General features: G+C 45.0%; 1 protein-coding gene across 1 annotated transcript in view; it reads right to left on the bottom strand.

Annotated features, from left to right (window-relative positions):
- Positions 1 to 659: 659 nt before the first annotated feature.
- LOC148151801 (BTB/POZ domain-containing protein 9-like) overlaps positions 660 to 25,781 on the bottom strand; it is a 36,030-nt gene continuing 10,908 nt past the window's right edge. Inside the window, exons 2-3 of the mRNA XM_087984839.1 lie at positions 25,147 to 25,350; positions 660 to 7,275 (exon numbers count right to left, since the gene is read on the bottom strand). Of these exons, the coding sequence (XP_087840965.1) occupies positions 6,903 to 7,275; positions 25,147 to 25,331 (558 nt within the window). The 5' untranslated portion in view covers positions 25,332 to 25,350 and the 3' untranslated portion in view covers positions 660 to 6,902. The remainder of the gene's footprint in view (positions 7,276 to 25,146; positions 25,351 to 25,781) is intronic.

Below are 25,781 nucleotides of genomic sequence, written 5' to 3' on the forward strand. Positions count from 1 at the left end.
TTATGCCCGAAACGTCGATTCTCCTGTTCCCTGGATGCTGCCTGACCTGCTGCGCTTTTCCAGCAACACATTTTCAGCTCTGATCTCCAGCATCTGCAGACCTCACTTTCTCCTATCCCAGGTCAAGTTCTAGTCTATCCCTCCATTAAGATCAATGGAGAAAACTTCCCAACATGCAACATTCCCCTTACCTGGGAAGCTACCTTTCATCTAAAGATGACATTGATGTAGAGATTTAACATTGCATCCAATCTGCAAGCACCACCTTCGGATGCCGAAAAACTAGAGTCTTCAACAACGGGGACATCCATGCCAATACCTTGTCATAGAGATGACTCCAAACTTTGACCTATCTATAGACATCACCTCAAGACCCTTGAAGTACCATCAATGCGGTTTGAGATGGATTCTCTGCATCAGCTGGGAGAACAGATATACCTAACATCGGTGTCTTTGAAGCAGATAACAGTACTAGCTATTATAATCATCCCATATCATCCATTTTGGGAAAGCAAATCTTAGCAGGACTTATACACTTCATGGGAAGGTCCTAGGGAGTGTTGCTGAACAAAGAGACCTTGGAGTGCAGGTTCATAGCTCCTTGAAAGTGGAGTTGCAGGTAGATAGGATAGTGAAGAAGGCGTTTGGTATGCTTTCCATTATTGGTCAGAGTATTGAGTATAGGAGTTGGGAGGTCATGTTACGGCTGTACAGGACATTGGCTAGGCCACTGTTGGAATATTGCGTGCAATTCTGGTCTCCTTCCTATCGGAAAGATGTTGTGAAACTTGAAAGGGTTCTGAAAAGATTTACAAGGATGTTGCCAGGGTTGGAGGATCTGAGCTACAGGGAGAGGCTGAACAGGCTAGGGCTGTTATCCCTGGAGCGTCGGAGGCTGAGGGGTGACCTTATAGAGATTTACAAAATTATGAGGGGCATGGATAGGATAAATAGACAAAGTCTTTTCCCTGGGGTCAGGGAGTCCAGAACTAGAGGGCATAGGTTTAGGGTGAGAGGGGAAAGATATAAAAGAGACCTAAGGAGCAACTGTTTCACACAGAGGGTGGTGTGTGTATGGAATGAGCTGCCAGAGGATGTGGTGGAGGCTGGTACAATTGCAACATTTAAGAGGCATTTGGATGGGTATATGAGTAGGAAGAGTTTGGAGGGATATGGGCCGGGTGCTGGCAGGTGGGACTAGACTTGGCGGCACGGTGGCACAGTGGTTAGCACTGCTGCCTCGCAGCGCCAGAGACCCGGGTTCAATTCCCGACTCAGGCGACTGACTGTGTGGAGTTTGCACGTTCTCCCCGTGTCTGCGTGGGTTTCCTCCGGGGGCTCCTGTTTCCTCCCACAGTCCAAAGATGTGCAAGTCAGGTGAATTGGCCATGCTAAATTGCCCGTAGTGTTAGGTAAAGGGGTAAATGTAGGGGTATGGGTGGGTTACGCTTCGGCGGGTCGGTGTGGACTTGTTGGGCCGAAGGGCCTGTTTCCACACTGTAAGTAATCTAATCTAATCTAATCTAATCTAGATTGAGTTGGGATATCTGGTCAGCATGGACGGGTTGGACCGAAGGGTCTGTTTCCGTGCTGTACATCCCTATGACTCTATATGCCACTGGCTTAGGAAGCCGGAGTTCCAACTGTCAAAAAAATCTTCCTCACCCAACTCAAGGAAGGCACTTGAATGAGAGGAAGACAAAGGAAGCATTTCGATGACTCCTTCAAGGTGACCCTCAAGAAATGTAATATAGATATAAATGTATGGAAGACCTTCCTTCACGAGAAGCCAACTTGGAGTAAACCCTTGTATAAAGGAACACAATTCTTTGAAAACAACCATTGGCAAGAGGAAATACAGAACAGGAGAAAGAAACGCCAACAGTCTCAAAACCAAGGACCATTTCCACCTCACGGGAAATACCTGCTAAATATATGATCAGAGATGTGGCTTTAGAATCAGGTTCATCAGCCATGCAAGGACCTACAGAACCCAAGATCAGTGACAGTTTTTAATTCATTCATGGGATGCGGGAGTCAGTGCCCATCGCTAATTGCCCAGAGGGTAGTTAAGAGTCAGTCACATTGCTGTGGTCTGGAGTCACATGTAGGCCAGACCAGGTAAAGTTGACAGTTTCCTTCCTAAATAGACATTAGAGAACCAGATTTTTTTTTTTATCTCTCTGACAATCGACAATGGATTTATGGTCAATTGGACTCTTAACTTTAAATTTTTACTGAATTCAAATTCCACCCTCTGCAGTGACAGGATTTGAACTCAGATCCCCAGGACATTACCTGAGTTTCTGGATCAATAGCCTAGGGATAATACCACTCGGCTACCGCCTCCCCTTTCTATGTGGACAATCGCACTCGATAGTGAACAGTTGCGAACAACATTACAAAGGGAGCAAAGTAACAGAGGCCCTTACAGGAATATTGAAAGTGCACAGTGATATTAAAGAATGCAATTATGAGGGAAACAGCAGTCATGAAAATATACTAGTAGACAAGATTAGGGAGAATCCTGAGACATTCTCCAAGTACATCAAGGGGGAGAGAATAACCAGAGAAGGAGTAGGGCCCATTAGGGACCAAGAGGGAAATCTGTGTGTGAATTCAGAAGACATGGTACGGTTTCAAATGAATACTTCACATCTGTCTTGACTCGGAAAAAGGAGGATGCCAGTACAGAATTCAAGACAATAAACTGGAAAGTTATTGAGCAAAATGAGAAAAGATGCACAGTGGCTCAGTGGTTAGCACTGCTGCCTCACAGCGCCAGGGACCCAGGTTCAATTTCAGCCTCAGGCAAACGTCTGTGTGGAGTTTGCACATTCTCCCCGTGTCTGCGTGGGTTTCCCCGGGTGCTCTGGTTTCCTCCCACAGTCACAAAGATGTGTAGGTCAGGTGAATTGACCATGCTAAATTACCCCATAGTGTCAGGGATGTGTAGGTTAGGTGCATTAGTCAGGGGAAATGTGGAGTAATAGGGCAGGAGAATGGGTCTGGGTGGGTTTGTCTTTGGAGGGGCGGTGTAGACTGAAGGGCCTATATCGACAATGTAGAGATTCTATATTAAAAAAAGCAGAAGTATTCGAGGTTTTGGTAGGTTTAAAGTGGACAAGTCCCCAGATCTGGACGAGTTGTATTGCAAGCTATTGTAGGAGATGAAGGAAAAAATACTAGGGACCCTGAGCCAGATTTTTAAAGCATCTCTAGCCATAGGGAAGGTGCACAGAGGACTGGAGGACAGTTAATGAGGTTCTACTTTACAATAAAGTTGGTGGAGATAGACCAGTGAGTCTCACATCAGTGGTAGGGAAACCATTGGAGAAAATACTGAATGCGAAAATTAATCTCCATTTAGACAGTCAAGGTTTGATCAGGGATAGTCAGCATGGCTTTGGCAGTAGGTCATGCCGAATAAATCTGGTTGAATTTTTCAAGAAGGTGACCAAGTGTTTGGCTGAAGATAGCCCAGCTGATATATTCTATATGGATTACAGTAAAGTCCCACATGGAATCCAGGGTAACTTGGCAAGTTTGATCCAAAATTAACTTTGTGACAAGAGACAGAGGGTAGTGGTAGAAGATTGAGAGACTAGAGTCTGGTGTGCTGTGGCAGATCACAGGGATCGGTTCTGGGTCCTTTCTTCTTTGTGATATTCATAAATGATGGAGCTGAGAATGTGGGGAAGATAATACATAAGGAGGCACTTGGGGCCTGCAAGCTAGAAATTCAGAAATTGACGTAAAGAGCGGTCTGGCATGTTGACCTCTACATTGTGGAGGCTGAGGGCCAATTCTCAGATACCTCTTCACATCTCCCCTGGACCGTAACCCCACAAAGGAATACCAGGCCATTGTGTCCACAGTGGTCATTAACCTAATTTCATCCAGTGATCTCTACCCCCACTGCCTCCAAGTTCATAATCCCCCAACCTCGCACAGTCCACTTCTACCTCCTTCCCAAAATCAAACAGAACTGCTCAGACAGACCCATCGTTTCTGCCTGGTTCTGTAGAACAAAACTCGTCTCTTCCTGACACTTTTTTTGTTTTCCCTTGTCTAATGCCTTACTACTTACATTCGTAATTACTCTAACACTTTATATCAGTTTCAGAATCCCAGGTCATGGGCCCAGGCCTCTGCCTCTTTATCAAAGACATACAATCCCTTTACACATCAGGATGGACCAGGGTTGTCTGCTTCACCCTGGAAAAAAGGCCTGAACCATACCCCATCACGGTCACCTTCCTCAGCTTGGCCAAGCTCGTCATCATTTTGAACAACTTGTTTAACTCATCTCAATTCCTTCAGGTCAAAGGGATGGTCATGGGTGCCTGCATGGTCCAGTTATGCCCACCTCATTGTGGGAAAACTGGTACATTCCTTGATCCAATCCTACTCCACTCCCCACTCACAACACGTTCTGCAGTACATCAACGACATCATCGGTGCTGCTTCCCTCTCTCGGCTGGAATTGGAAAAATGCATCAATTTTGCTTCCAATTTCCACACCACTCCCACCTTTGTCTGACTCATCTTTGACTCCTCCTTTCCCTTCCTCAACATCTGTGTTTCCAGTTACCTCAATTGTACATCTTTGCACCCTGCTTCCTGGAGAAACTACTCCATTCTCCCGATCCGCCGATTCCATCTCAGCTGTTCTGATGATGCCACGTTCGTCAAGGGGGCCTTTGAAATGTCCACTGAGGATTTCCCCAGTACCGTAGTTGACAGCGCCCTCATCCAGGTCTGCCCCATCTCCTATACTTCGGTCCTCACCCTCTTTTGCTCCTACCACAACAGCGATAGGGGCTCCCTTGCCCTCACCTACCATCCTATCCGCATCCGCATCCGCATCCAAAAGATCATAAGTCACCATTTCCACCACCTCCAGTGAGATGCCATCACCAGACACATTCCCCTGCCCTCCTTTCCTTGTCAGACTTCTGCAGAAACCATTCCCTCCAGGACACCCTTGTCTGCAACTCCTCCACTCCTAATGCTTCCGCCACATCCCAACATCACCTTTACACACATTTGCACCTGCCTGTTTGCTTCCTCTCTCCTCACTATCCAACACTGCAGTCATACATTCCAGGTGAAGCAGCAATTTACCTGCACTTCACTCAATCTAGTCTACTGTGTTCGCTGTTCAAACTATGGTCTCCTCTTTGCTGGTGAGAAGTGCAGACTGGCTGACCACTTTGGTAAACACCTATATTCTGTCTCCAAAAATGACCCTGAATTTCTGGTTGCCTGCCATTTCAATACGGGGTGGAAATGTGTTGCTGGAAAAGCGCAGCAGGTCAGGCAGCATCCAGGGAACAGGAGAATCGACGTTTCGGGCATAAGCCCTTCTTCAGGAATGCCATTTCAATACACCATTGTATTCCATGGACAACATCTCTGTTACAGACTTGCTGCAGTGCTCCAGAGAGACTCAATACAAACTGGAAGCTCATTTCCCAATTGGGAACCCTGCAACCTTCTGAACCCGATATTGAGTTCAATAATTTTATGGCTTGACCATCTTTTCCCACGTCCTTATGCCAACCCCCATATACCTGACCTTGTCATATCAGTTGCTACCACAAACAACCCATTGTCAGCCACTAACGGCTATTCATTCATCCACTCCTTTATCTGACCAACTGCTTCTCTTTCCTTCTGGGCTCCATCTCTACCTATCGTTTACGCCTTTCCCATTCCTCTGCCCCTTTTCCTGTATATACACACACCAACGTTTTCCTAGTTACAATCAATTCTAAAGGGAGGTCACTGGACCTGAAAAATCAACTCTGCTTTCTCTCCACAGATGCTGCCAGGCCTGCTGAATTTTCCAGGGTCCCTCTGATCCTCAGTGCTGTGAAATCTGTAGAATATCCCAGAACATGGTGGACCTGGACACAGCTTACATTTAGGAGGATATGGACAGATTTTTAATTATTAAAGGTTGAAAGGTTATGGAAAGAAGGCAGGAAAGAGGCCAAGATAAGAACTGCTATGATCATATCAAATGGAGGAGCAGAATGGAGGGCTCCTAGCTCTTATGAAAATGCTCTTGTGGAGAGCCAGTACAGAAATGAGTGGTTGAATGGCCTCCTCCTGGACGATAACACTTTCTGATTCTATGTCTCCAGTGATAACAGTGCATGTGATTCCCTGGCCATGCCTGGTAGTCATTAATAGTGAGGAGGATTGTTATGCTACAGAAGTTCTGGTTGCCATACAATTGGAATCATAGGACTGCAGAGGAGGTTAACCAGCCCAAGATGGAAAGTTTTAGTTATGAGGAGAGACTGGATAGGCTGGGTTTGTTTTCCTTGAAGCAGAGAAGGCTGAGGCGGGATATGATTGAGGGATGCAAAATGAGAGGCATAGACAGGATAGGTTGTGTAAAAGTTTTCCCCATTGCAAACTTGCTTGAGGTGGCTAAGTGGTGTTTAGAGAAGACCTGAGGAAACATGTTTTTACTCAGAAGGTGGTAGAAGTGCATAGCGTGCTGCCTCAGGGGGTGGTAGAGGCAGGTACTCTCACAGCTTTGAAGATGCATCTGGATGAGCACTTAACATACCAGGGCATGATATGGTTGTGGATCAAGTGCAGGAAAATGGGATTAGGGTAATTTTGTGTTTGTTGGTCAGCTGTAAGGTACCTGTTTCTATTCTGTATGACTCTAGGTAATGTTACTGACAGAAAGTTTCATTTGGTAAATTTGGTAAAAGTTCAAGCAGCTCCAGTGATTCAATGACAACATGAAGGTGAAAGTTTTGAAACAGACTCTCCTCAGCATTTTCAGCGAGAGTCTGAAATTCCAATATGAGTACTATTTAGCAGACACATGGGAGATTTAGGGTTTGATCAAAACTGAAATATAATTTTACTGCTCATTAGCTTACCTTAGAGAGAGATAGGAAGCCCTCACTACTGAGAACTGCCTTTGCATTCCTGTCCATGTACAGACAGCAGGTACTGGAAAGTTTGTGTAGACAGTAAAGACTGGCCACATCATAAACCATACAGACATTATTAATACTGAGGATGGTACACAGATACTCTGATGTGGCATCTTCCAGCTCTGGGAATCCATATTTATGGGCAAGACTGAGGAAGTCCAACAATATTTCTTCTTTTTCATTACTGAGTGTGACTTGGCCTGTGTAAATATACTTCAGGAGCATTGTAAATGCCTCTGCTGGGGTATCCTCCAATGGGATTTCAGCCTGCGAATGTGCCTCACGCATTCCACCATATAATAACGCCCTAGACAGAGAGAGGTGCAAGGTCAGCTGCAAAGACACTTGCGTCATTAAACACTATTATGTAACCAAAACAACAGCTTATATTGATACAGTAAAACAACATTAGCAAGCAAGGAATGAGACTGAGCCATTAGATAAAATTAAGGCAAGTTACCGAAAACATGGCCAAAGAGGGAGGCTTTAAGGAGCATCTTAGAGAAGGAAAGTGGCTTAAAAATGTGGAGAAGTATACGGAGTGAATGTCAGAGCATCGAAATGAGGAAAGTGAAAGCACAGACACCAACACCCAAGAGGTCAGAATTAGGAAAGCACATTATTCTCAAGAGGCTTGCACTGCCTGGAGGAGAGGGAGGGGCGAGACACATTGAAAGCAAGGATAAAAATTTTAAAGCGTTTTTTTCTAAATTCATTCATGAGATGAGGGCATCACCAACAATTGCCCTAAGAGTAAACCACATTGCTGTGGATTTGGAGTCACAGTAGGCCAGATAAGACCATAACATATAGCAGCATATGTTAGGCTACTGTATCATGACTGATAAGTTTCGCAATCCCATTCTTCCACTTCCTCCCTGTAACCCTTTATCCCCTTGACAATCAAGAACCTATCTATCTCAGTCTCAAGTACACTCAATCACCTGGCCACCACAGCCTTCTGTGACAATGAATTCCATAGATTCACCATTCTCTGGCTGAACAAGTTTCTCCTTATCTCCGTTCAGAAGGCATGCAGTATGCTTTCCTTTATTGGTCAGAGTATTGAGTACAGGAGTTGGGAGGACATGTTGCGGCTGTACAGGACATTGGTTAGGCCACTGTTGGAATATTGTGTACAATTCTGGTCTCCTTCCTATCGGGAAAGACGTTGTAAAACGTGAAAGGGTTCAGAAAAGATTTACAAGGATGTTGCCAGGGTTGGAGGATTTTAGCGATATAGAGAGACTGAACAAGCTGGGGCTGTTTTCCCTGGAGCGTTGGAGGCTGAGGGGTGACCTTATAGAGGTTTACAAAATTATGAGGACCATGGATAGGATAAACAGGCAAGTCTTTTCCCTGGGGTCGGGGAGTCCAGAACTAGAGGGCATAGGTTTAGGGTGAGAGGGGAAAGATATAAAAGAGACCTAAGGGGCAACTGTTTCACACAGAGGGTGGTACGGGTATAGAATGAGCTGTCAGAGGATGTGGTGGAGACTGGTACAATTGCAACATTTAAGAGGCATTTGGATGGGTATATGAATAGGAAGGGTTTGGAGGGATATGGGCCGGGTGCTGGCGGGTGGGACTAGATTGGGTTGGGATATCTGGTCGGCATGGACGGGTTGGACTGAAGGGTCTGTTTCTGTTTCTTTTACCTTACTCCCTTTTTAAACAGGGCTGTCACACTAGTGACTTTCCTGTCCTCTGGGACCCTCCCTGATTCTAGCGATTACTGAAAGATCACCACTAACGCCTCCACTATCTCGTCAGCTATCTCCTTTACACTCCTATGGAGTGAAATCCATCTGGTCCAGGTAATTTATCCACCTTCAGGCCATTCAGTTTTTCTAGCACCTTCTCCTTGGTGATGGTCATATTCAACTCTGTCCCTTCACTCTTGAATTTTTGGGATATTACTCATGTCTTCCACCGCGAAGACTGAAGCAAAGCTCCTCAGCCATTTCCTTGTTCCTCACTGTCTCTCCTGCATCATTTCCCAGCAGCCCAATGTCCACTTTTGTTTCTCTTTTGCCCTTTATATACTAAAAGAAACTCTTGCAGTCTTCCTTTATATTACTGGCTAGCTTACCCTCACATTTAATCTTCTCCCTCTTTATTTCTTGTCTTGTTGCCCTCTGTTGATCTTTGGCTTCCTACTGCCCTGCACCACATTATACTCTTTCTCTTTTGTTTTTATACTATCCCTGACTTCCCGAGTCAGCCGGGGTTACCCCATCCTCCCTGTACCATGCTTCCTTTTCCTCGGAATGAAGCTCTGCTGTGTCTCCTGAATTACTCTCAGAAACCCCTGCCAGTGCTGTTCCACTGTCCTTCCTGCTAGGCTCCTCTCCCAGTCAATTCTCCCCAGCTCCTCCCTCATGCCTCTGTAGTTGCCTTTATTCAGCTGTAATACTGTTACCTCTGATTTGATCTTCTTCTCTCAAATTGAAGAGTAAATTCAATCATATTCATCTTAAACTCCCTTATCAGTCTGCCTATTGCACAACACTAAATCCAGTATTGCCTGTTCCCTAATGGGCTCCAACACAAGCTGCTCCAGAAAGCCATCTCATAGACATTACGTAAATTCCTTTCCTTGCAATCCACTACCAACCTGATTTTCCAAGTCCACCTACATGTTGAAATCCCCCATGATCACTATAGCTTAGCCTTTTTTATCTCCTGGTGTATCGCACGCCCCAGCCCCAGCCCCAGCCTGTACAGAACTCCATTTATGGTTTCTTTACCTTTGCGATTTCTCAATTCGACACAGACAGATTCTACGTCATCTGACCCCACTTTGTTTCTTAATATTGATTTAATTTCATTTCTTACTAATAAGTCAACCCCAGCCACTCTGTCAACCTGCCTGTCTTTACAATAGGATGTGAATATTCAGCTCTCAATCCTAATCCCATTGCAGCCACATCTCCATGATTCCGACCATGTCATACCTACCAATTTCAACCTGCACCACCAGCCCAGTTACTTTATTCCTTACACTGCGTGCATTCAGATACAACACCTTCAGTCCTGGGTCAATCGTCCCTCTTCTCATTGCCATACGTTTGTCCAGTGTGTTTGAAGTTTGATTGCTAACCTTTTCCATACACGCTGTCCTATTTGTGTCCATGCTTAATAACCTCTCCTGAGTTCTGAACTCTAAACACCCTTCCGTGCCCCATTTAGTTTAAAGCTCTGTCTATGGCCCTAGTTATGCGATTTGCTCAGACTTTGGTCCCAGCACGGTTCAGATGAAGACCGTGCCATTGGAACAGGTCCCTTCTTCCCCAGTACTGGTGCCAATGTCCCACAAATCCATGGTGAATAATAGGGCTGTAAGGAGTGTCATGGAACCGAGTGATCTTGGACTTCAGCATCACAGTTCTCTGAACGTAGAGTCACATGTAGACAGGGCAGTGAAGAAGGCTTTTGACACACTGGCCTTCATCAGTCAGGGCATTGAGAATAGTTGGGAAGTTATATTGCAGTTGTACAGGATGTTGGTGAGGCCGCACTTGACGTATTGTGCTCAGTTTTGGTCAACTGGCTATAAGAAGGATATTATTAAACTGGAAAGAGTGCAGAAGAAATTTACAAGAATGTTGCCGAGACTCAAGGATGTGAGTTAGAATAGAATAGATTGTTCCAGCACAGTACAGGCCCTTTGGCCCTCGATGTTGCACCAACCTGTGAAACCAATCTGAAGCCCATCTAACCTACACTATTCTATTCTCGTCCATATGCCTATTCAATGACGATTTAAATGCCCTTAAAGTTAGCGAGTCTACTACTGTTACAGGCAGTGCGTTCCACGCCCCTACTACTCGCTGAGTAAAGAAACTACATCTGACATCACACAAAGGCGGCCTTTGTGAGGAGCTGAAGGAGATGGGGCAGACACTGAGCATTTTGCATCAGTATTTACTGTGGAAAAGGACATGGAAAATATAGACTGTAGGGAAATAGATGGTGACATCTTGAAAAATGTCAGATTACAGAGGAGTAAGTGCTGGATGTCTTAAACGCATAAAAGCAGATAAATCCCCAGGACCTGATCAGGTGTACCCAAGAACTCTGTGGGAAGCTAGAGAAGTGATTGCTGGGCCTCTTGCTGAGATATTTGTATCAGCGATAGTCACAGGTGAGGTGCCGGAAGACTGGAGGTTGGCTAACGTGGTGCCACTGTTTAAGAAGGGTGGTAAGGACAAGTCAGGGAACTACAGATCGGTGAGCCTGACCTCGGTGGTGGGCAAGTTGTTGGATGGAATCCTGAGGGACAGGATGTACATGTATTTGGAAAGGCAAGTACTGATTAGAGATAGTCAACATGGCTTTGTGCGTGGGAAATCATGTCTCACAAACTTCATTGACTTTTTTGAAGAAGTAACAAAGAGGATGATAAGGGCAGAGCGGTAGATGTCTTCTATGTGGTCTTCAGTAAGGTGTTCGACAAGGTTCCCCATGGGAGACTGGTTAGCAAGGTTAGATCTCACGGAATACAGGGAGAACTGGTTCAAAGGTGGAAGACAGAGGGTGATGGTGGAGAGTTGATTTTCAGACTGGAGGCCTGTGACCAGTGGAGTGCCACAAGGATCGGTGCTGTGTCCACTACTTTTCATCATTTATATAAATGATTTGGATGCGAGCATAAGAGGCATAATTAATAAGTTTGCAGATGACACCAAAATTGGAGGTGTAGTGGACAACGAAGAGGATTACCTCAGATTACAACAGGATCTGGACCAGATGGGCCAATGGGCTGAGAAGTGGCAGATGGAGTTTAATTCAGATAAATGCGAGGTGCTGCATTTTGGGAAAGCAAATCTTAGCAGGATTTATACACTTAATGGGAAGGTCCCAGTGAGTGTTGCTGAACAAAGAGACCTTGGAGTGCAGGTTCATAGCTCCTTGAAAGTGGAGTCGCAGGTAGATAGGAAAGTGAAGAAGGTGTTTGGTATGCTTTCCTTTATTGGTCAGAGTATTGAGTACATGAGTTGGGAGGTCATGTTACAGCATGTACAGGATATTGGTTAGGCCATTGTTGGAATATTGCGTGCAATTCTGGTCTCCTTCCTATCAGAAAAATGTTGTGAAACTTGAAAGGGTTCAGAACAGATATGCAAGGATGTTGCCAGGGTTGGAGGGTTTGAGGTATCGGGAGAGGTTGAACAGGCTGGGGCTGTTTTCCCTGGAGCGTCAGAGGCTGAGGGGTGATCTTATAGAGGTTTATAAAATTATGAGGAGCATGGATGGGATAAATAGACAAAGTCTTTTCCCTGGGGTGGGGGAGTCCAGAACTAGAGGGCATAGGTTTAGGATAAGAGGGGAAAGATATAAAAGAGACCCAAGGGGCAACATTTTCACTTAGAGGATGGTACGTGTATGGAATGAGCTGCCAGAGGATGTGGTGGAGGCTTGGACAATTGCAATATTTAAGAGGCATTTGGATGGATATATAACTAGGAAGGGTTTGGAGGGATATGGGCCGGGCACTGGCAGGTGGGACTAGATTGGGTTGGAATATCTAGTCAGCATGGACGGGTTGGACCGAAGGGTCTGTTTCCGTGCTGTACATCTCTATGACTCCATGATATCTATCACCCCTCAATTTAAAGCTCTGTCCCCTTGTACTAGCCATCACCATCTGAGGAAAAAGGCTTTCACTGTCCACCCTAGCTAACGCTCTGATTATCTTATATGTCTCAATTAAGTCACCTCTCAACATTCATCTCTCTAAGAAAAACAGCCTGAAGTTCCTCAGCCTTACCTCGTAAAACCTTCCCTCCATACCAGGCAACATCCTTGTAAATCTCCTCTGAATGCTTTCCAAAGCTTCCACATCCTTCTTATAGTGCGCTGACCAGAACTGTATGCAATACTCCAAGTGCGGCCGCACCAGAGTTTTGTACAGCAGCAGCATGATCTCATGGTTCCGAAACTCAATCCTTCTACCAATAAAAGCTAACACACCGTATGCCTTCTTAAAAACCCTATCAACCTAGGTGGCAACTTTCAGGGATCTGTGTACCTGAACACCGAGATCTCTCTGCTCATCTACACTGCCAAGAATCTTACCATTTGTCCAGTACTCTGCATTCCTGTTACTCCTTCCAAAGTCAATCACCTCACACTTTTTCGCATTAAACTCCATTTGCCACCTCTCGGCCCAGCTCTGCAACTTATCTATGTCCCCCAGAGGCCTGCAACATCCTTCCACACTGTTCACAACTCCACCGATCTTAGTGTCATCTGCAAACTTACTAACCCATCTTTCTATGCCCTCATCCAGGTCGTTTATAAAAATGACAAACAGCAGTGGCCCCAAAACAGATCCTTGTGGTACACCACTAGTAAGTGATCTCTAGGATGAACATTTCCCATCAGCCACCACCCTCTGTCTTCTTTCAGCTAGCCAATTTCTGATCCAAACCGCTAAATCATCCTCAATCCTATGCCTCCGTATTTTGTGCAATAGCCTACCATGGGGAACCTTATCAACATCTTACTGAAATCCATATACACAACATCAACCGCTTTACCTTCGTCTACCTGTTTTGTCACCTTCTCAAAGAACTTAATGAGGTTTGAGGCATGACCTACCCTTCACAAAACCGTGTTGACTATCCCTAATCAAATTATTCCTCTCTAGATGATTATAAATCCTATTTCATATAACCGTTTCCAACAGTTTACCCTCAACTGAAGTAAGACTCACTGGTCTATAATTTCCAGGGCTGTCTCTACTCCCCTTATTGAACAGGGGAACCACATTTGCTGTCATCCAGTCTTCTGGTACTGTTCCTGTAGACAATGTCGATGTAAAGATCAAAGCCAAAGGCTCGGCAATCTCCTCCCTGGCTTCCCAGGGAATGCTAAGATAAATCCAATCCAGGCCAGGGGACTTATCTATTTTCACACTTTCACGAATTGCTAACACATCTCCCTTGTGAACCTAATTTACTGTAGTCATTCTTTTATTCCTGATATACCTGTAGAAAGCCTTAGGGTTTTCCTTGATCCTATCCGCCAACAACTTCTCATGTCCCCTCCTGGCTCTTCTTAGCTCTCTCTTTAGGTCTTTCCTGGCTAACGTGTAACTTTCAAGCACCCTATCTGAGCCATCACATCTCATCCTAACCACGGTTCCCACGCTCAACAACTTCCTCCCTGCCTGACAGGTACACACTTATCAATGATCCACAGTGCCTGTTCCTTGAATAAGGTCTACATTTCAATTGTGCCCAACCCCTGCAGTTTCCTTCCCCATCCTATGCATCCTAAATCTTACCTAATCGCATCATAATTGCCTTTCCCCAAGCTGTAACTCTTGTCCTGTGGTATATACCTATCCCTTTCCGTCGCAAAAGTAAACATAACAGAATTGTGATCACTATCACCAAAGTGCTCACCAACCACCAAATTTAATACCTGGCCTGGTTCATTACCCATTACCAAATCTAAAGTGGCTTCACCCCTTGTTGGTCTGGCTACATACGGTGTCAGGAAAACCTCCTGCACACATCGGACAAAAACTGACCCATCTAAAGTACTTGAACTATCATATTTCCAGTCAATATTTGGAAAAGTTAAAGTCCCCTGTAACAACTACCCTGTCACTCTCGCTCCTATCCAGGAACATCTTTGCGATCCTTTCCTCTACATCTCTGGAAATATTCAGAGGCTTATAGAAAACTCCCAACAGGGTGACCTCTCCTTTCCTGTTTCTAACCTCAGTAGACGAGTCCACAAACATCCTTTTTGCAACTGTAATACTGTCCTTGACTAACATTGCACCCCCTGCCCCATTTTACCATTTTCTCTATTCTTACTGAAACATCTAAATCCTAGAACCTACAATTATCATTCCTGGTTATGGGAGAGGTTGGATAAGCTATGATATTTTTCTTTAGAGCGTAGGAGAGGGTGGACCTCAGAGAGGTGTATAAGATCATGAGAGGCATGGACAGGATGAATGCACTCAGTAATTTTCCCAGGCTGGGGAATTAAGGACTTGAGGGCATCAGTCTAAGGTTAGAGGGGAAAGAATAAAGGGGGACCTGAGGGGCAATCTTTTTACACAGAGGGTGGTACGCATATGGAATAAGCTGCCAGCAGAAGTGGTTGAGGCAGGTACATTCACTACATTTAAAAGGCATTTGGACAAATACATAGATAGGATTAGAAGGAAATGGGCCAAGTGCAGTCAACTGGTTACCGTGGATGGATATTTTGGTAGGCATGGACCAGTTTGGGCCAAAGGGCCTGTCTCTGTGCTGGAGGACTCTATGATTCTCTACGACTTCAAACCCATTCCTCCCACACCGTTCTTTGAGCCACACATTTACCTTCCAATCTTATTGACCCTGTGCCAATTAGCTCGTGGGTCAGGTAGTAATCCAGAAATTACTTCCTTTTGGTTCTGCTTTTAAATTTAGCCCAGTGTGACAGAAATATGGAATGCGCTGCCTGAAGTGATAGTGGAGGCAAGTACTCTCACAACATTTAATAAGCATTTGAACAAGAACTTAAAATGTTGGGACATAGTACGTTATGGATGAAGGTAAATGGGATTAGTAAATTTGGAGTTTGTTGTTTAACAGAAGGATTGGGTTTTTTTAAATACTGTATGACTGTGACTTTTTTACTTTTAAAAGGGCTGCTGGAAGGGACACCTGAAGGCTTTTGTACACAAATATTCAACAGTGAGAGTACAGTTGAACAAAACACAGGAAATGGGAGCAGGCCACTCAGCCCATCAAGCTTGTTCCACCATTCGGTAAGATCATGGCTGATCATTATGGCTCAGTTTCACCATCCTCCCTGTCCTCCATTGTCCACAACTCTCTCTTGATCAAAATTCTATTCCGGTCAGCATTGAATATAGTGAACAACTCTGCTTCATCTAATGATCGCCAGAAATATCCTTTGCTTCATTCCTTCACAGTATTAGTGCTGTAAACAGATAAAATCCAGCACAGAAGACCACAAAATATAAGAGCAGAATTTGGCCACTGAGCCATTCGACCCATCAAGTCTATACCAACCCTCTGAAGAGTATCCTGCTCAGACCCACCCCCTACCCTATCCCTGTAACCCTGCATTTATCATAGCTAATCCACCCTGACCTGCACATCTTTGGACTGTGGGAGGAAACCCATGCAGACACGGGGAGAATGTGCAAACTCCACACAGGGAGTTGTCAGAGGGTGAAATCAAACCTGGGTCCCTGACGCTGTGAAGAAACCGTGCAAACCACTGTGCCACCCTATGCCAGTACCTTGCACCCAAGTTTACGGGCTCTTATCTTGTTTAGGAACCTACGCTGCTGCATGCTGTTGAAGGCCTTCTGGAAATGCAAACAAATCCGTGTCCACTGGCTCTCCTTTGTCTAACCTGCTCGATACCTCCTCAAAAAATTCAAAGAATTTGTCAGACATGACCTCCCTTTGATGAAGCCATGTTAACTCAGCCCTACTTTACCATGCACCTCCAAGTACCCTGAATCCTGTTGCCCTCCACTAATGCCACCTTGCTGAACCAAACATGACTCATTTATACCTCATTCCTGTTTAGTTAACCAATCCTCTATCAATGACAATATGGTACACAACACTGAAGTTTGTGTAGTAACCTTTTACGTTGCTCTTTATTGAATGCCTTTTGAAATTCAATAGACAATAGACAATAGACAATAGGTGCAGGAGTAGGCCATTCGGCCCTTCGAGCCTGCACCGCCATTCAATATAATTATGGCTGATCATTCCTAATCAGTATCCTGTTCCTGCCTTATCTCCATAACCCTTGATTCCACTATCTTTGAGAGCTCTATCCAACTCTTTCTTAAATGAATCCAGAGAGTGGGCCTCCACTGCCCCCTGTGGCATTCCACACAGCCACCACTCTCTGGGTGAAGAAGTTTCTCCTCATCTCTGTCCTAAATGGTCTACCCCGTATTTTTAAGCTGTGTCCTCTGGTTCGGCACTCGCCCATCAGTGGAAATATGTTTCCTACTGCCAGAGTGTCAAATCCTTTCATAATCTTATACGTCTCAATCAGATCCCCTCTCAATCTTCGAAACTCAAGGGTATACAAGCCCAGTCGCTCCAGTCTTTCAGTGTAAGGTAATCCTGCCATTCCAGGAATTGACCTCGTGAACCTACGCTGCACTCCCTCAATAGCCAGAATGTCTTTTCTCAAATTTGGAGACCAGAACTGCACACAGTATTCCAGACGTGGTCTCACCAGGGCCCTGTACAGCTGCAGAAGCACCTCTTTGCTTCTATACTCAATTCCTCTTATTATGAAGGCCAGCATGCTGTTAGCCTTCTTCACTACCTGCTGTATCTGCATGCTTGCCTTCATTGACTGGTGTACAAGAACACCCAGATCTCTCTGTACTGCCCCTTTACATAAATTGATTCCATTTAGGTAGTAATCTGCCTTCCTGTTCTTGCTACCAAAGTGGATAACCATACATTTATCCACATTAAACTGCATCTGCCATGCATCTGCCCACTCACCTAACTTGTCCAGGTCACCCTGTAATCTCTTAACATCCTCATCACTTTTCACTCTGCCACCCAGCTTTGTATCATCAGCAAATTTGCTAATGTTATTGCTGATACCATCTTCTATATCATTAACATATATTGTAAAAAGCTGTGGTCCCAGCACGGATCCCTGCGGTACCCCACTGGTCACTGCCTGCCATTCCGAAATGGAGCCGTTTATCACTACCCTTTGTTTCCTATTAGCCAACCAATTTTCAATCCAATCTAGTACTTTGCCCCTAATACCGTGCGCCCTAATTTTACTCACTAACCTCCTGTGTGGGACTTTATCAAAAGCTTTCTGAAAGTCCAGGTACACTACATCTACTGGATCTCCCTCGTCCAACTTCATAGTTACATCCTCAAAAAATTCAAGAAGATTAGTCAAGCATGATTTCCCCTTCATAAATCCATGCTGACTCTGTCCTATCCTGTTACTGCTGTCCAGGCGTGCAGTAATTTCATCCTTAATAATAGACGCCAGCATCTTTCCCACCACTGAGGTCAGACTAACTGGTCTATAATTACCTGCTTTCTCTCGCCCACCTTTCTTAAAAAGTGGTATAACATTTGCCACCCTCCAATCCTCAGGAACCGACCCCGAATCTATTGAACTCTGGAAAATAATCACCAACGCATCCACTATTTCCCAAGCCACCTCCTTCAGTACCCTGGGATGTAGACCATCAGGCCCTGGAGACTTATCAACTTTCAGACCTAACAGCTTCTCCAACACCAAATCCTGGCAAATATAAATTCCCTTAAGTTCAGGTCCTTCAGCCACTGTTACCTCAGGGAGATTGCTTGTGTCTTCCCAAGTGAACACAGATCTGAAGTACCCATTTAATTCCTCTGCCATTTCTTTGTTCCTAGTAATATATTCCCCTGTTTCTGTCTTCAAGGGGAAAGTGAGGTCTGCAGATGCTGGAGATCAAAGTTGAAACTTTATTGCTGGAACAGCACAGCAGGTCAGGCAGCATCCAGGGAACAGGAGATTCGACGTTTCGGGCACAGGCCCTTCTTCAGGAAGGGCATGTGCCCGAAACGTCGAATCTCCTGTTCCCTGGATGCTGCCTGACCTGCTGTGCTGTTCCAGCAATAAAGTTTCAACTCTGTCTTCAAGGGCCCAATTTTTGTCCTAACCATTTTTTTGCCTTACACATACCTAAAAAAGCTTTTACTATCCTCCTTAATATTCTTGGCCAGTTTACCTTTGTACCTCATTTTTCCTCTGCGTATTTCCTTCTTAGTAATCCTCTGTTGCTCTTTAAAAGCTTCCCAGTCCTCAGTTTTCCCACTTATCTTAGCTATGTTATACTTTTTCTCTTTTAACTTTATATGTTTCTTTACTTCCCTCGTCAGCCACGGCCGCCCATGCCTCCTCCTGGGATCTTTCTTCCTTTTAGGAATGAACTGATCCTGCAACTTCTGCATTATACACAGAAATATCCGCCATTGTTCCTCCACGGTCATCCCTGCTAAGGTATTGCACCAATGAACTTTGGCCAGCTCCTCCCTCATAGCTCCATAATTCCCTTTATTCAACAGAAGTACTGTCACTTCCGACTGTACCCTCTCCCTCTCAAATTGCAGATTGAAGCTTATTGTATTATGGTCACTACTTCCCAATGGCTCCTTCACTTCGAGGTCTCTGACCAATTCTGGTTTGTTACACAATACCAGATCCAGAATTGCCTTCTCCCTGGTCGGCTCCAGCACCAGCTGCTCTAAGAATCCATCTCTGAGGCACTCCACAAAGTCTCTTTCTTGTGGCCCAATACCATCCTGATTCTCCCAGTCTACCTGCATGTTAAAATCCCCCATAACAACTGTAGTAACATCTTTGCGACAGGCCAATTTCAGCTCCTGATTTAACTTACATCCGACATCCAGTTCTCCTAGTGGGCGGCACGGTGGCACAGTGGTTAGCACTGCTGCCTCACAGCGCCAGAGACCCGGGTTCAATTCCCGCCTCAGGCGACTGACTGTGTGGAGTTTGCACGTTCTCCCCGTGTCTGCGTGGGTTTCCTCCGGGTGCTCCGGTTTCCTCCCACAGTCCAAAAATGTGCAGGTCAGGTGAATTGGCCATGCTAAATTGCCCATGCTAAATTGCCCATAGTGTTAGGTAGGGGGTAAATGTAGGGGTATGGGTGGGTTTCGCTTCGGCGGGTGGGTGTGGACTTGTTGGGCCGAAGGGCCTGTTTCCACACTGTAAGTAATCTAATCTAATCTAATCTACTGTTTGGGGGCCTGTAGATGACTCCCAAGAGGGTCTTTTTACCCTTGGTATTTCGAAGCTCTATCCACACTGACTCTACATCTCCTGACTCTAGGTCCCCCCGCGCAAGGGACTGAATATCATCCCTTACTAACAAGGCCACCCCACCCCCTCTGCCCGTCAGTCTGTCCTTACGATAACACGTGTATCCTTGAATATTCATTTCCCAGGCCCTGTCCACTTGAAGCCACGTCTCAGTTATCCCCACAATATCGTATCTGCCAATTTCCAAAAGAGCCTCAAGCTCATCCATCTTATGTCTAATGCTTCGTGCATTCATGTATAGTATTTTTAATTTGTTACTGCTCTCACCCTTCCCATCAACCCTTATTTCACTCAACCTTACAGCATGATGCCTTTCCGAGTTTTCTGCCTCATTAATACAGTTGTCTTTCTTGACTTCTCTTGTTCTAACTTTCCCTTCAATTTCCTTTTTAAACATCCAGCTTGTCCCCTCCCCCCTGCTACTTAGTTTAAATGTAGCGGTGTTGCAGTAGAAAACCTGCCTGCCAGAATACTGGTCCCTAACCTATTTAGGTGCAAGCCGTCTCTCTTGTAGAATTTATGTTTACCACAGAATATACCCCAGTGATCCAAGAACTTGAATCCTTGCTTCCTGCACCAGTTCCCCAACCACACGTTCAAGTCCATTATCTCCCTGTTTCTGGCCACACTAGCCCGAGGAACTGGAAGCAAACCGGAGATAACCACCTTGGAAGTCCTGCTTTTCAGCCTTCTTCCTAGTTCTCCGAAGTCTCGCTGTAGTATGTTCCTCCTCTTCTTCCCGACATCATTTGTGCCGACATGTACCACCACCTCTGGCTCTTCACCCTCGTCCTTGAGGATTTCCTGCACTCTGTCCGCGATGTCTTTCACTCTAGCACCAGGAAAGCAACACACAATCCTTAAATCCCGTCTGCTGCCACAAAAACCCCGGTCAGTTCCTCTCACGATGGAGTCCCCTATTACCACGGCTCTGTGCGTTGTCCGACTCTTCCGCTCTGCCTCTGCGGCAACTTTTGATTGACAAACGTGGCCGCCTTGCGAACTGGCAGTGTCATCAGTCTCTGCTTCCAAAAGCTTCAACTTGTTCCTGACAGGTACTTCCCCCCGGGGTCTCTTGCACCTGTCTCCTCTCTGCCTTCCTCATCATTTGCTCTCTTCTGCTCTCTTCTGGCATGATTGGTGTAACAACATCGCTGAAGGTCTTGTCCAGAAAGATCTCGTTCTCTCGGATGAGCCTAAGGTCTTCGAGTTCTTTCGTCAGCGCTGCAATATGCTCGAGGAGAAAGTGAGGTCTGCAGATGCTGGAGATCAGAGTTGGAAATGTGTTGCTGGAAAAGCGCAGGTCAGGCAGCATCCAGGGAACAGGAGAATCGACGTTTCGGGCATAAGCCCTTCTTCAGGAATATGCTCGGTCAATTGCTGAATGTGCACACACTTTCCATACATGTACGAGCCAGACACACCAGAGTCGTTGACCTCCCACATCAAGCACGTAGCACACTGAACCAGCTGGGCAGTCATGTCTTCACCCTCTTCAACTGTGGTGTAATCACTTCACTCAACCTCCTTGTCAAAGAGTCCTGAGATGAAGCCTCACTCCTCGATCTAAACTTCCTTAGACCCTCTTTTTGTGGCACGTCTGTGGACTCTTAATTAAGGTTAGAGGAGGAGGGAGGGAGGGAGACCCTACTTTGTAGGACCTGGGGTTTAGAACACACCCACTCTTATAGTAATCACTTACCTTCCCGACCAGCTTTGCGCTCCGTCTGAACTTCCGCCCAGCTCCCGCTGCTCTCTGTTGCGAAAAATTCATCACATATACAGTTTCCCTCTATCCAGCCTGCCTGCTACTTCCCAAAATTGAACTCAAATAAATTATCCACATGATTTTCCTTTCACAAAACCAAACTGACTCTGCCTGACTCCATTATGACTTTCAAAGTGCCCTGCTATAGTCTGCTTATAATTTGATGAGAGGGGAGTTTGGTGACAAGGGGAGACACAAATGCTCTTTATCCTTTTCTTTCTCCATCTTCAGTCTCAAGGAAACCGGGAGTTCAAAAGCTGAAGAGTGCGAGGATGAGTTTTGAAAATATCCAAGAGTACCATTGGGAATAAAATAAGTTTATAACGTGTGAGACCAGGAGCTAACACAGGAAGAGTGACAACCTTGGTAACTGAGGCTAGGTCAGCATTTCCACTGTCCAGTCTTGAAACTAAAAATTGCTTTTTTGTTGACAATAAAACTGTTTGAAGTACAGTAGCGCCTTGACATATGAACGACCCCGTTCACAAACAAATCGGTTTACGAACAGGATTGTACGTAAAATTTTGCTTCAATGTACGTACGAAATTCAAGGTGCGAACGAAGGTACGAACGCAAAAAGCCCGTGTGCGACCATGTGGTTTCATTGTTTTGCTTTGCTACGCGCTTGTTGAACGCAAAAGCTCTCGGGCCCTGCGTGACCTCATTCAGTTCGCCTTTGGCGCGTGCGCTGTGAACAGCAAGCATTCTTACGCTATCCAGGACCAGGGATCAAACAATGGGAAAAATTGATTCAGTTCGCGAACCGGGTCCCAGAACGGATTAAGTTCGTAAGTTGAGGCGCTACTGTACAAGGAATATGGGGAATTCAGTGCTAAGTATGTACTGATTTTTCTAATCAAATGGTTAGGGAAGAGACGGTTATGGACCATGTGCAGGCAGATGGCATCATGTTGGCACAGTCACGGTGGGCCAAAGGGCCAGTTCCTGCACTATACTGTTCTGTGATCTAGTGACTCTGGTTTCCAGCATCTGCAGTCATTGTTTTTACCTGTTCTGTGATCTATGTTTAACTAGAGGAAGTAAACAGAGAGAGAATACTTTAAGTCACAAGATAAGTCATGGCAAGACAGCTCTGTGCAATAGAATGCTCTTCCAATACAACCTGGGAATAAAGAGACACCTCCAGTCTCCAGGTGACCATAAGCGCAGGATGGGACTCTAGCGGCACCTACTGGAAATCTGTGTTTCATATCTGAAGTACCTGCAAGTGAGGTGGTCACACTGCAGAGACGTGTATACAGGAAAAAAGGAATGAGTGACCACCAGGCAGATAGTGCAGGAGTCCCCTGGGACATCTTCACTAAGATATTTCTGTGGCAACACCAGAAATGGTATACTGCCCCCACCCCACCTCCCGGTGCCAGGATAAAGGATGTCACTGAACACCTGTAAGATATTCTGAACAACATCAGTGAATCGAGGGATGGAGTCTGATGAGCAGAATGTAGGAACTAGGAAATAAATTAAAAAGCAGACTCCAAAGATAGAAACCTCAGGATCACACTCAATGCCAGTCCTGAAAAAAAGTTAACTCCTGTGCTCTCTGTGAAAACTCTGAATTCATCCAGGCCAGAATCTGCTGAGTTTCCTCAGCAATTTCTGTTTTGTTCGTTTTACTCTCAAATAGATGGGCTAACAAGATCAGGAAAAAGCAAATAGACAACTAAAAGTGAGACTGAAGAGATGGCATCATTGAGAGGAATATGGATTCTCGAGGCACTGGGACCAATTCTGGGAAGATGGAACCTGCACAAGCTAAATGGGTTGCATCACTAAAGGACCTGGACCAACAGCCTCAAAGGGCCATTCACCGGGTCTGTAACGGGGGGTTAAACTGGAGTTGCAGAGGGAAGGGAATGTGAGCCAAGAGGCAAGCCAGGAGAGTAACAGATTTGGAAATGAAAACACATAAGACAAAGGAAACAAGGACTAGCAGCAATGTATTACACAAGGTCATCACAGATTTATGAAATAAAAGTTGCATTTGACAAACCTACTGGACTTTCTGAGGACTTAACAAATAGAATATATGAGGGAAAACCACTGGATGCGATGTATTTGGACTTTCAGAAATTCTCTGATCAAGTTGCACTGATACGCCTTGCTAGGGTAGCACACTGGAATTCAAGTCCTACTATTCCCAGAGTAATTGCACAAATTAAAGATTTTAACAAAATATACAAAACTACCAAATTTACCTCTCAATTTAGACCCTGGTGAACAAAGAAGGTTTCCGCACTTAACAATAATTACTATTTACAGTATTACAAATAAATAGGTTTCGTCTACAGGTAAATAATTATGAACTGTCAAAATATAACTCTACTAGATAAAGCTTTGACCCCCTTATAAAACTTCACACACAAGCATACACACACATACACACAAAAATGGTGACATGGTTTGAGGGCAAACTGCAGAGGCAGTTCAACAGTCCCTGTCCACAGGGTTGGCTGAGCTGATCCTCCTGGCACTCAAGGATTTAATATTCATTGATCCATCTCTTCTCTTGGTCTACTCACTTGCTTCCAGGAAGCAGACAACAACTGGTTCACAACTTGTTTCAATCATTAATGGGATGTGGCCATCGCTGACTGGCAGCGTTTATTGCCCATCCCTAGTTGCCCTTGAGTTGTGTTCCTGAACTGCTGCTTATGCTGTAGGTAGACCCACAATGCCATCAGGGAGAGTGTTTTGGGATCTTGACCCATTGACACTGAAGGGACAGCAATATATTTCCAAGTCAGGATGATGAGTGTTCAAGGGGAGCTTGCAGGGTTGGTGTTCCCAGGGGTCTGTTGTTCCCGTCCTTCTAGATGATGGTGGTTGTGGGCATGGAAGATACTATAGCACAAATGTGACCTGGCACTCGTTAGCCCAGGTTTAACTGCATACAACCATAATTTGCTAGAGTATCTGAGGAGTCACAAATGACACTGAAGATTGAGCAGCTATGAGTGAACATTCCCACTTCTGATCTTACAATGGAAGGTCGGTCATTTAGGGACCTGTGAAAGATGACTTGGCATAGGATACTGTGCTGAGGACCTTCTACAGTGATGGATTGAGGTGACTGAACTCCAACAATCACAACCACGTTTTGTGCTACATATAACTACCAAACAATGGAGAGATTTGCCTAATTCCCATTAACTCCAGCTCAACTGGGGTTCCATAATGGGCACTACATCCAGAAACATTCACTCTTTCCACTACTGGCAGAGTAGCAGCATTTACATTTTGCCATTTATTCTGATGGTGAGTAAATCTTTGCATTTGTCTCTCCCAAAGGGATGCAAACACTTGTTCATTGACTGTATTTAAGACAAAGATGGAAAAATGTCTGTTCTCAGAGAATCCAGGATACAATGAATGGGTGATGGTGAGGAGGAATATCAACAAGCAAGTATTAAATGGAAGTATGAAGGTTTCAAGGACAGAATTATATACTCCAGCTCTGATTATGTGAGACAGTGGGTGAATTATTAATAACTAATACTGGAAATTTACCTGAAATACTGACAACGAGCAGCCAGAATCACTCGATGGGCTGTAAATTGTTTCTTCTCCACGAGGAATGTGACATCGCTATACTCCTCACGGTGTATCAAAGCTCCAACATGTTCAGACAGAATGTGAACATGATTAATTTCACCTATTGAAGTGTATGGCCGCAACTGGTGCCTGTTGCTCATGGTGGCAAGAAGTCTCAACCTAAAATCAGAAAATAATTCAGAGAGATTGATATAGTGCACTGGACAGTGTCTGTCTACCTCTTGTTGCCTATCCCTCATTATTAGTCCTTCTCTTTCTGTCTCTGTCTCACACTCTTGCTGACCCTCACTGCCTGCCTGTCTGTCTGTTTCCTTGTTTCTCTGTCACTGTCCAATAACATCTACATACCAACAAATAAGAAAAATTCTAAGGCCCGAACCGAGTCATCCTTGATTAATGAAAAAGGTCAGAGCCAATGCCAAACTCAAATAATGATATAGGAGAAAATGAGGACTGCAGATGCTGGAGATCAGAGCTGAAAATGTGTTGCTGGAAAAGGGCAGCAGGTCAGGCAGCATCCAAGGAGCAGGAGAATCGACGTTTCGGGCATGAGCACTTCTTCAGGAATCTTTCATATATGAAAGTTAGCC

Source organism: Chiloscyllium plagiosum, unplaced genomic scaffold, assembly GCF_037043375.1.
Source record: "Chiloscyllium plagiosum isolate Xiang-an unplaced genomic scaffold, Cpla_swu_hap1 HiC_scaffold_3, whole genome shotgun sequence".
Lineage (NCBI taxonomy): Eukaryota > Metazoa > Chordata > Chondrichthyes > Orectolobiformes > Hemiscylliidae > Chiloscyllium > Chiloscyllium plagiosum.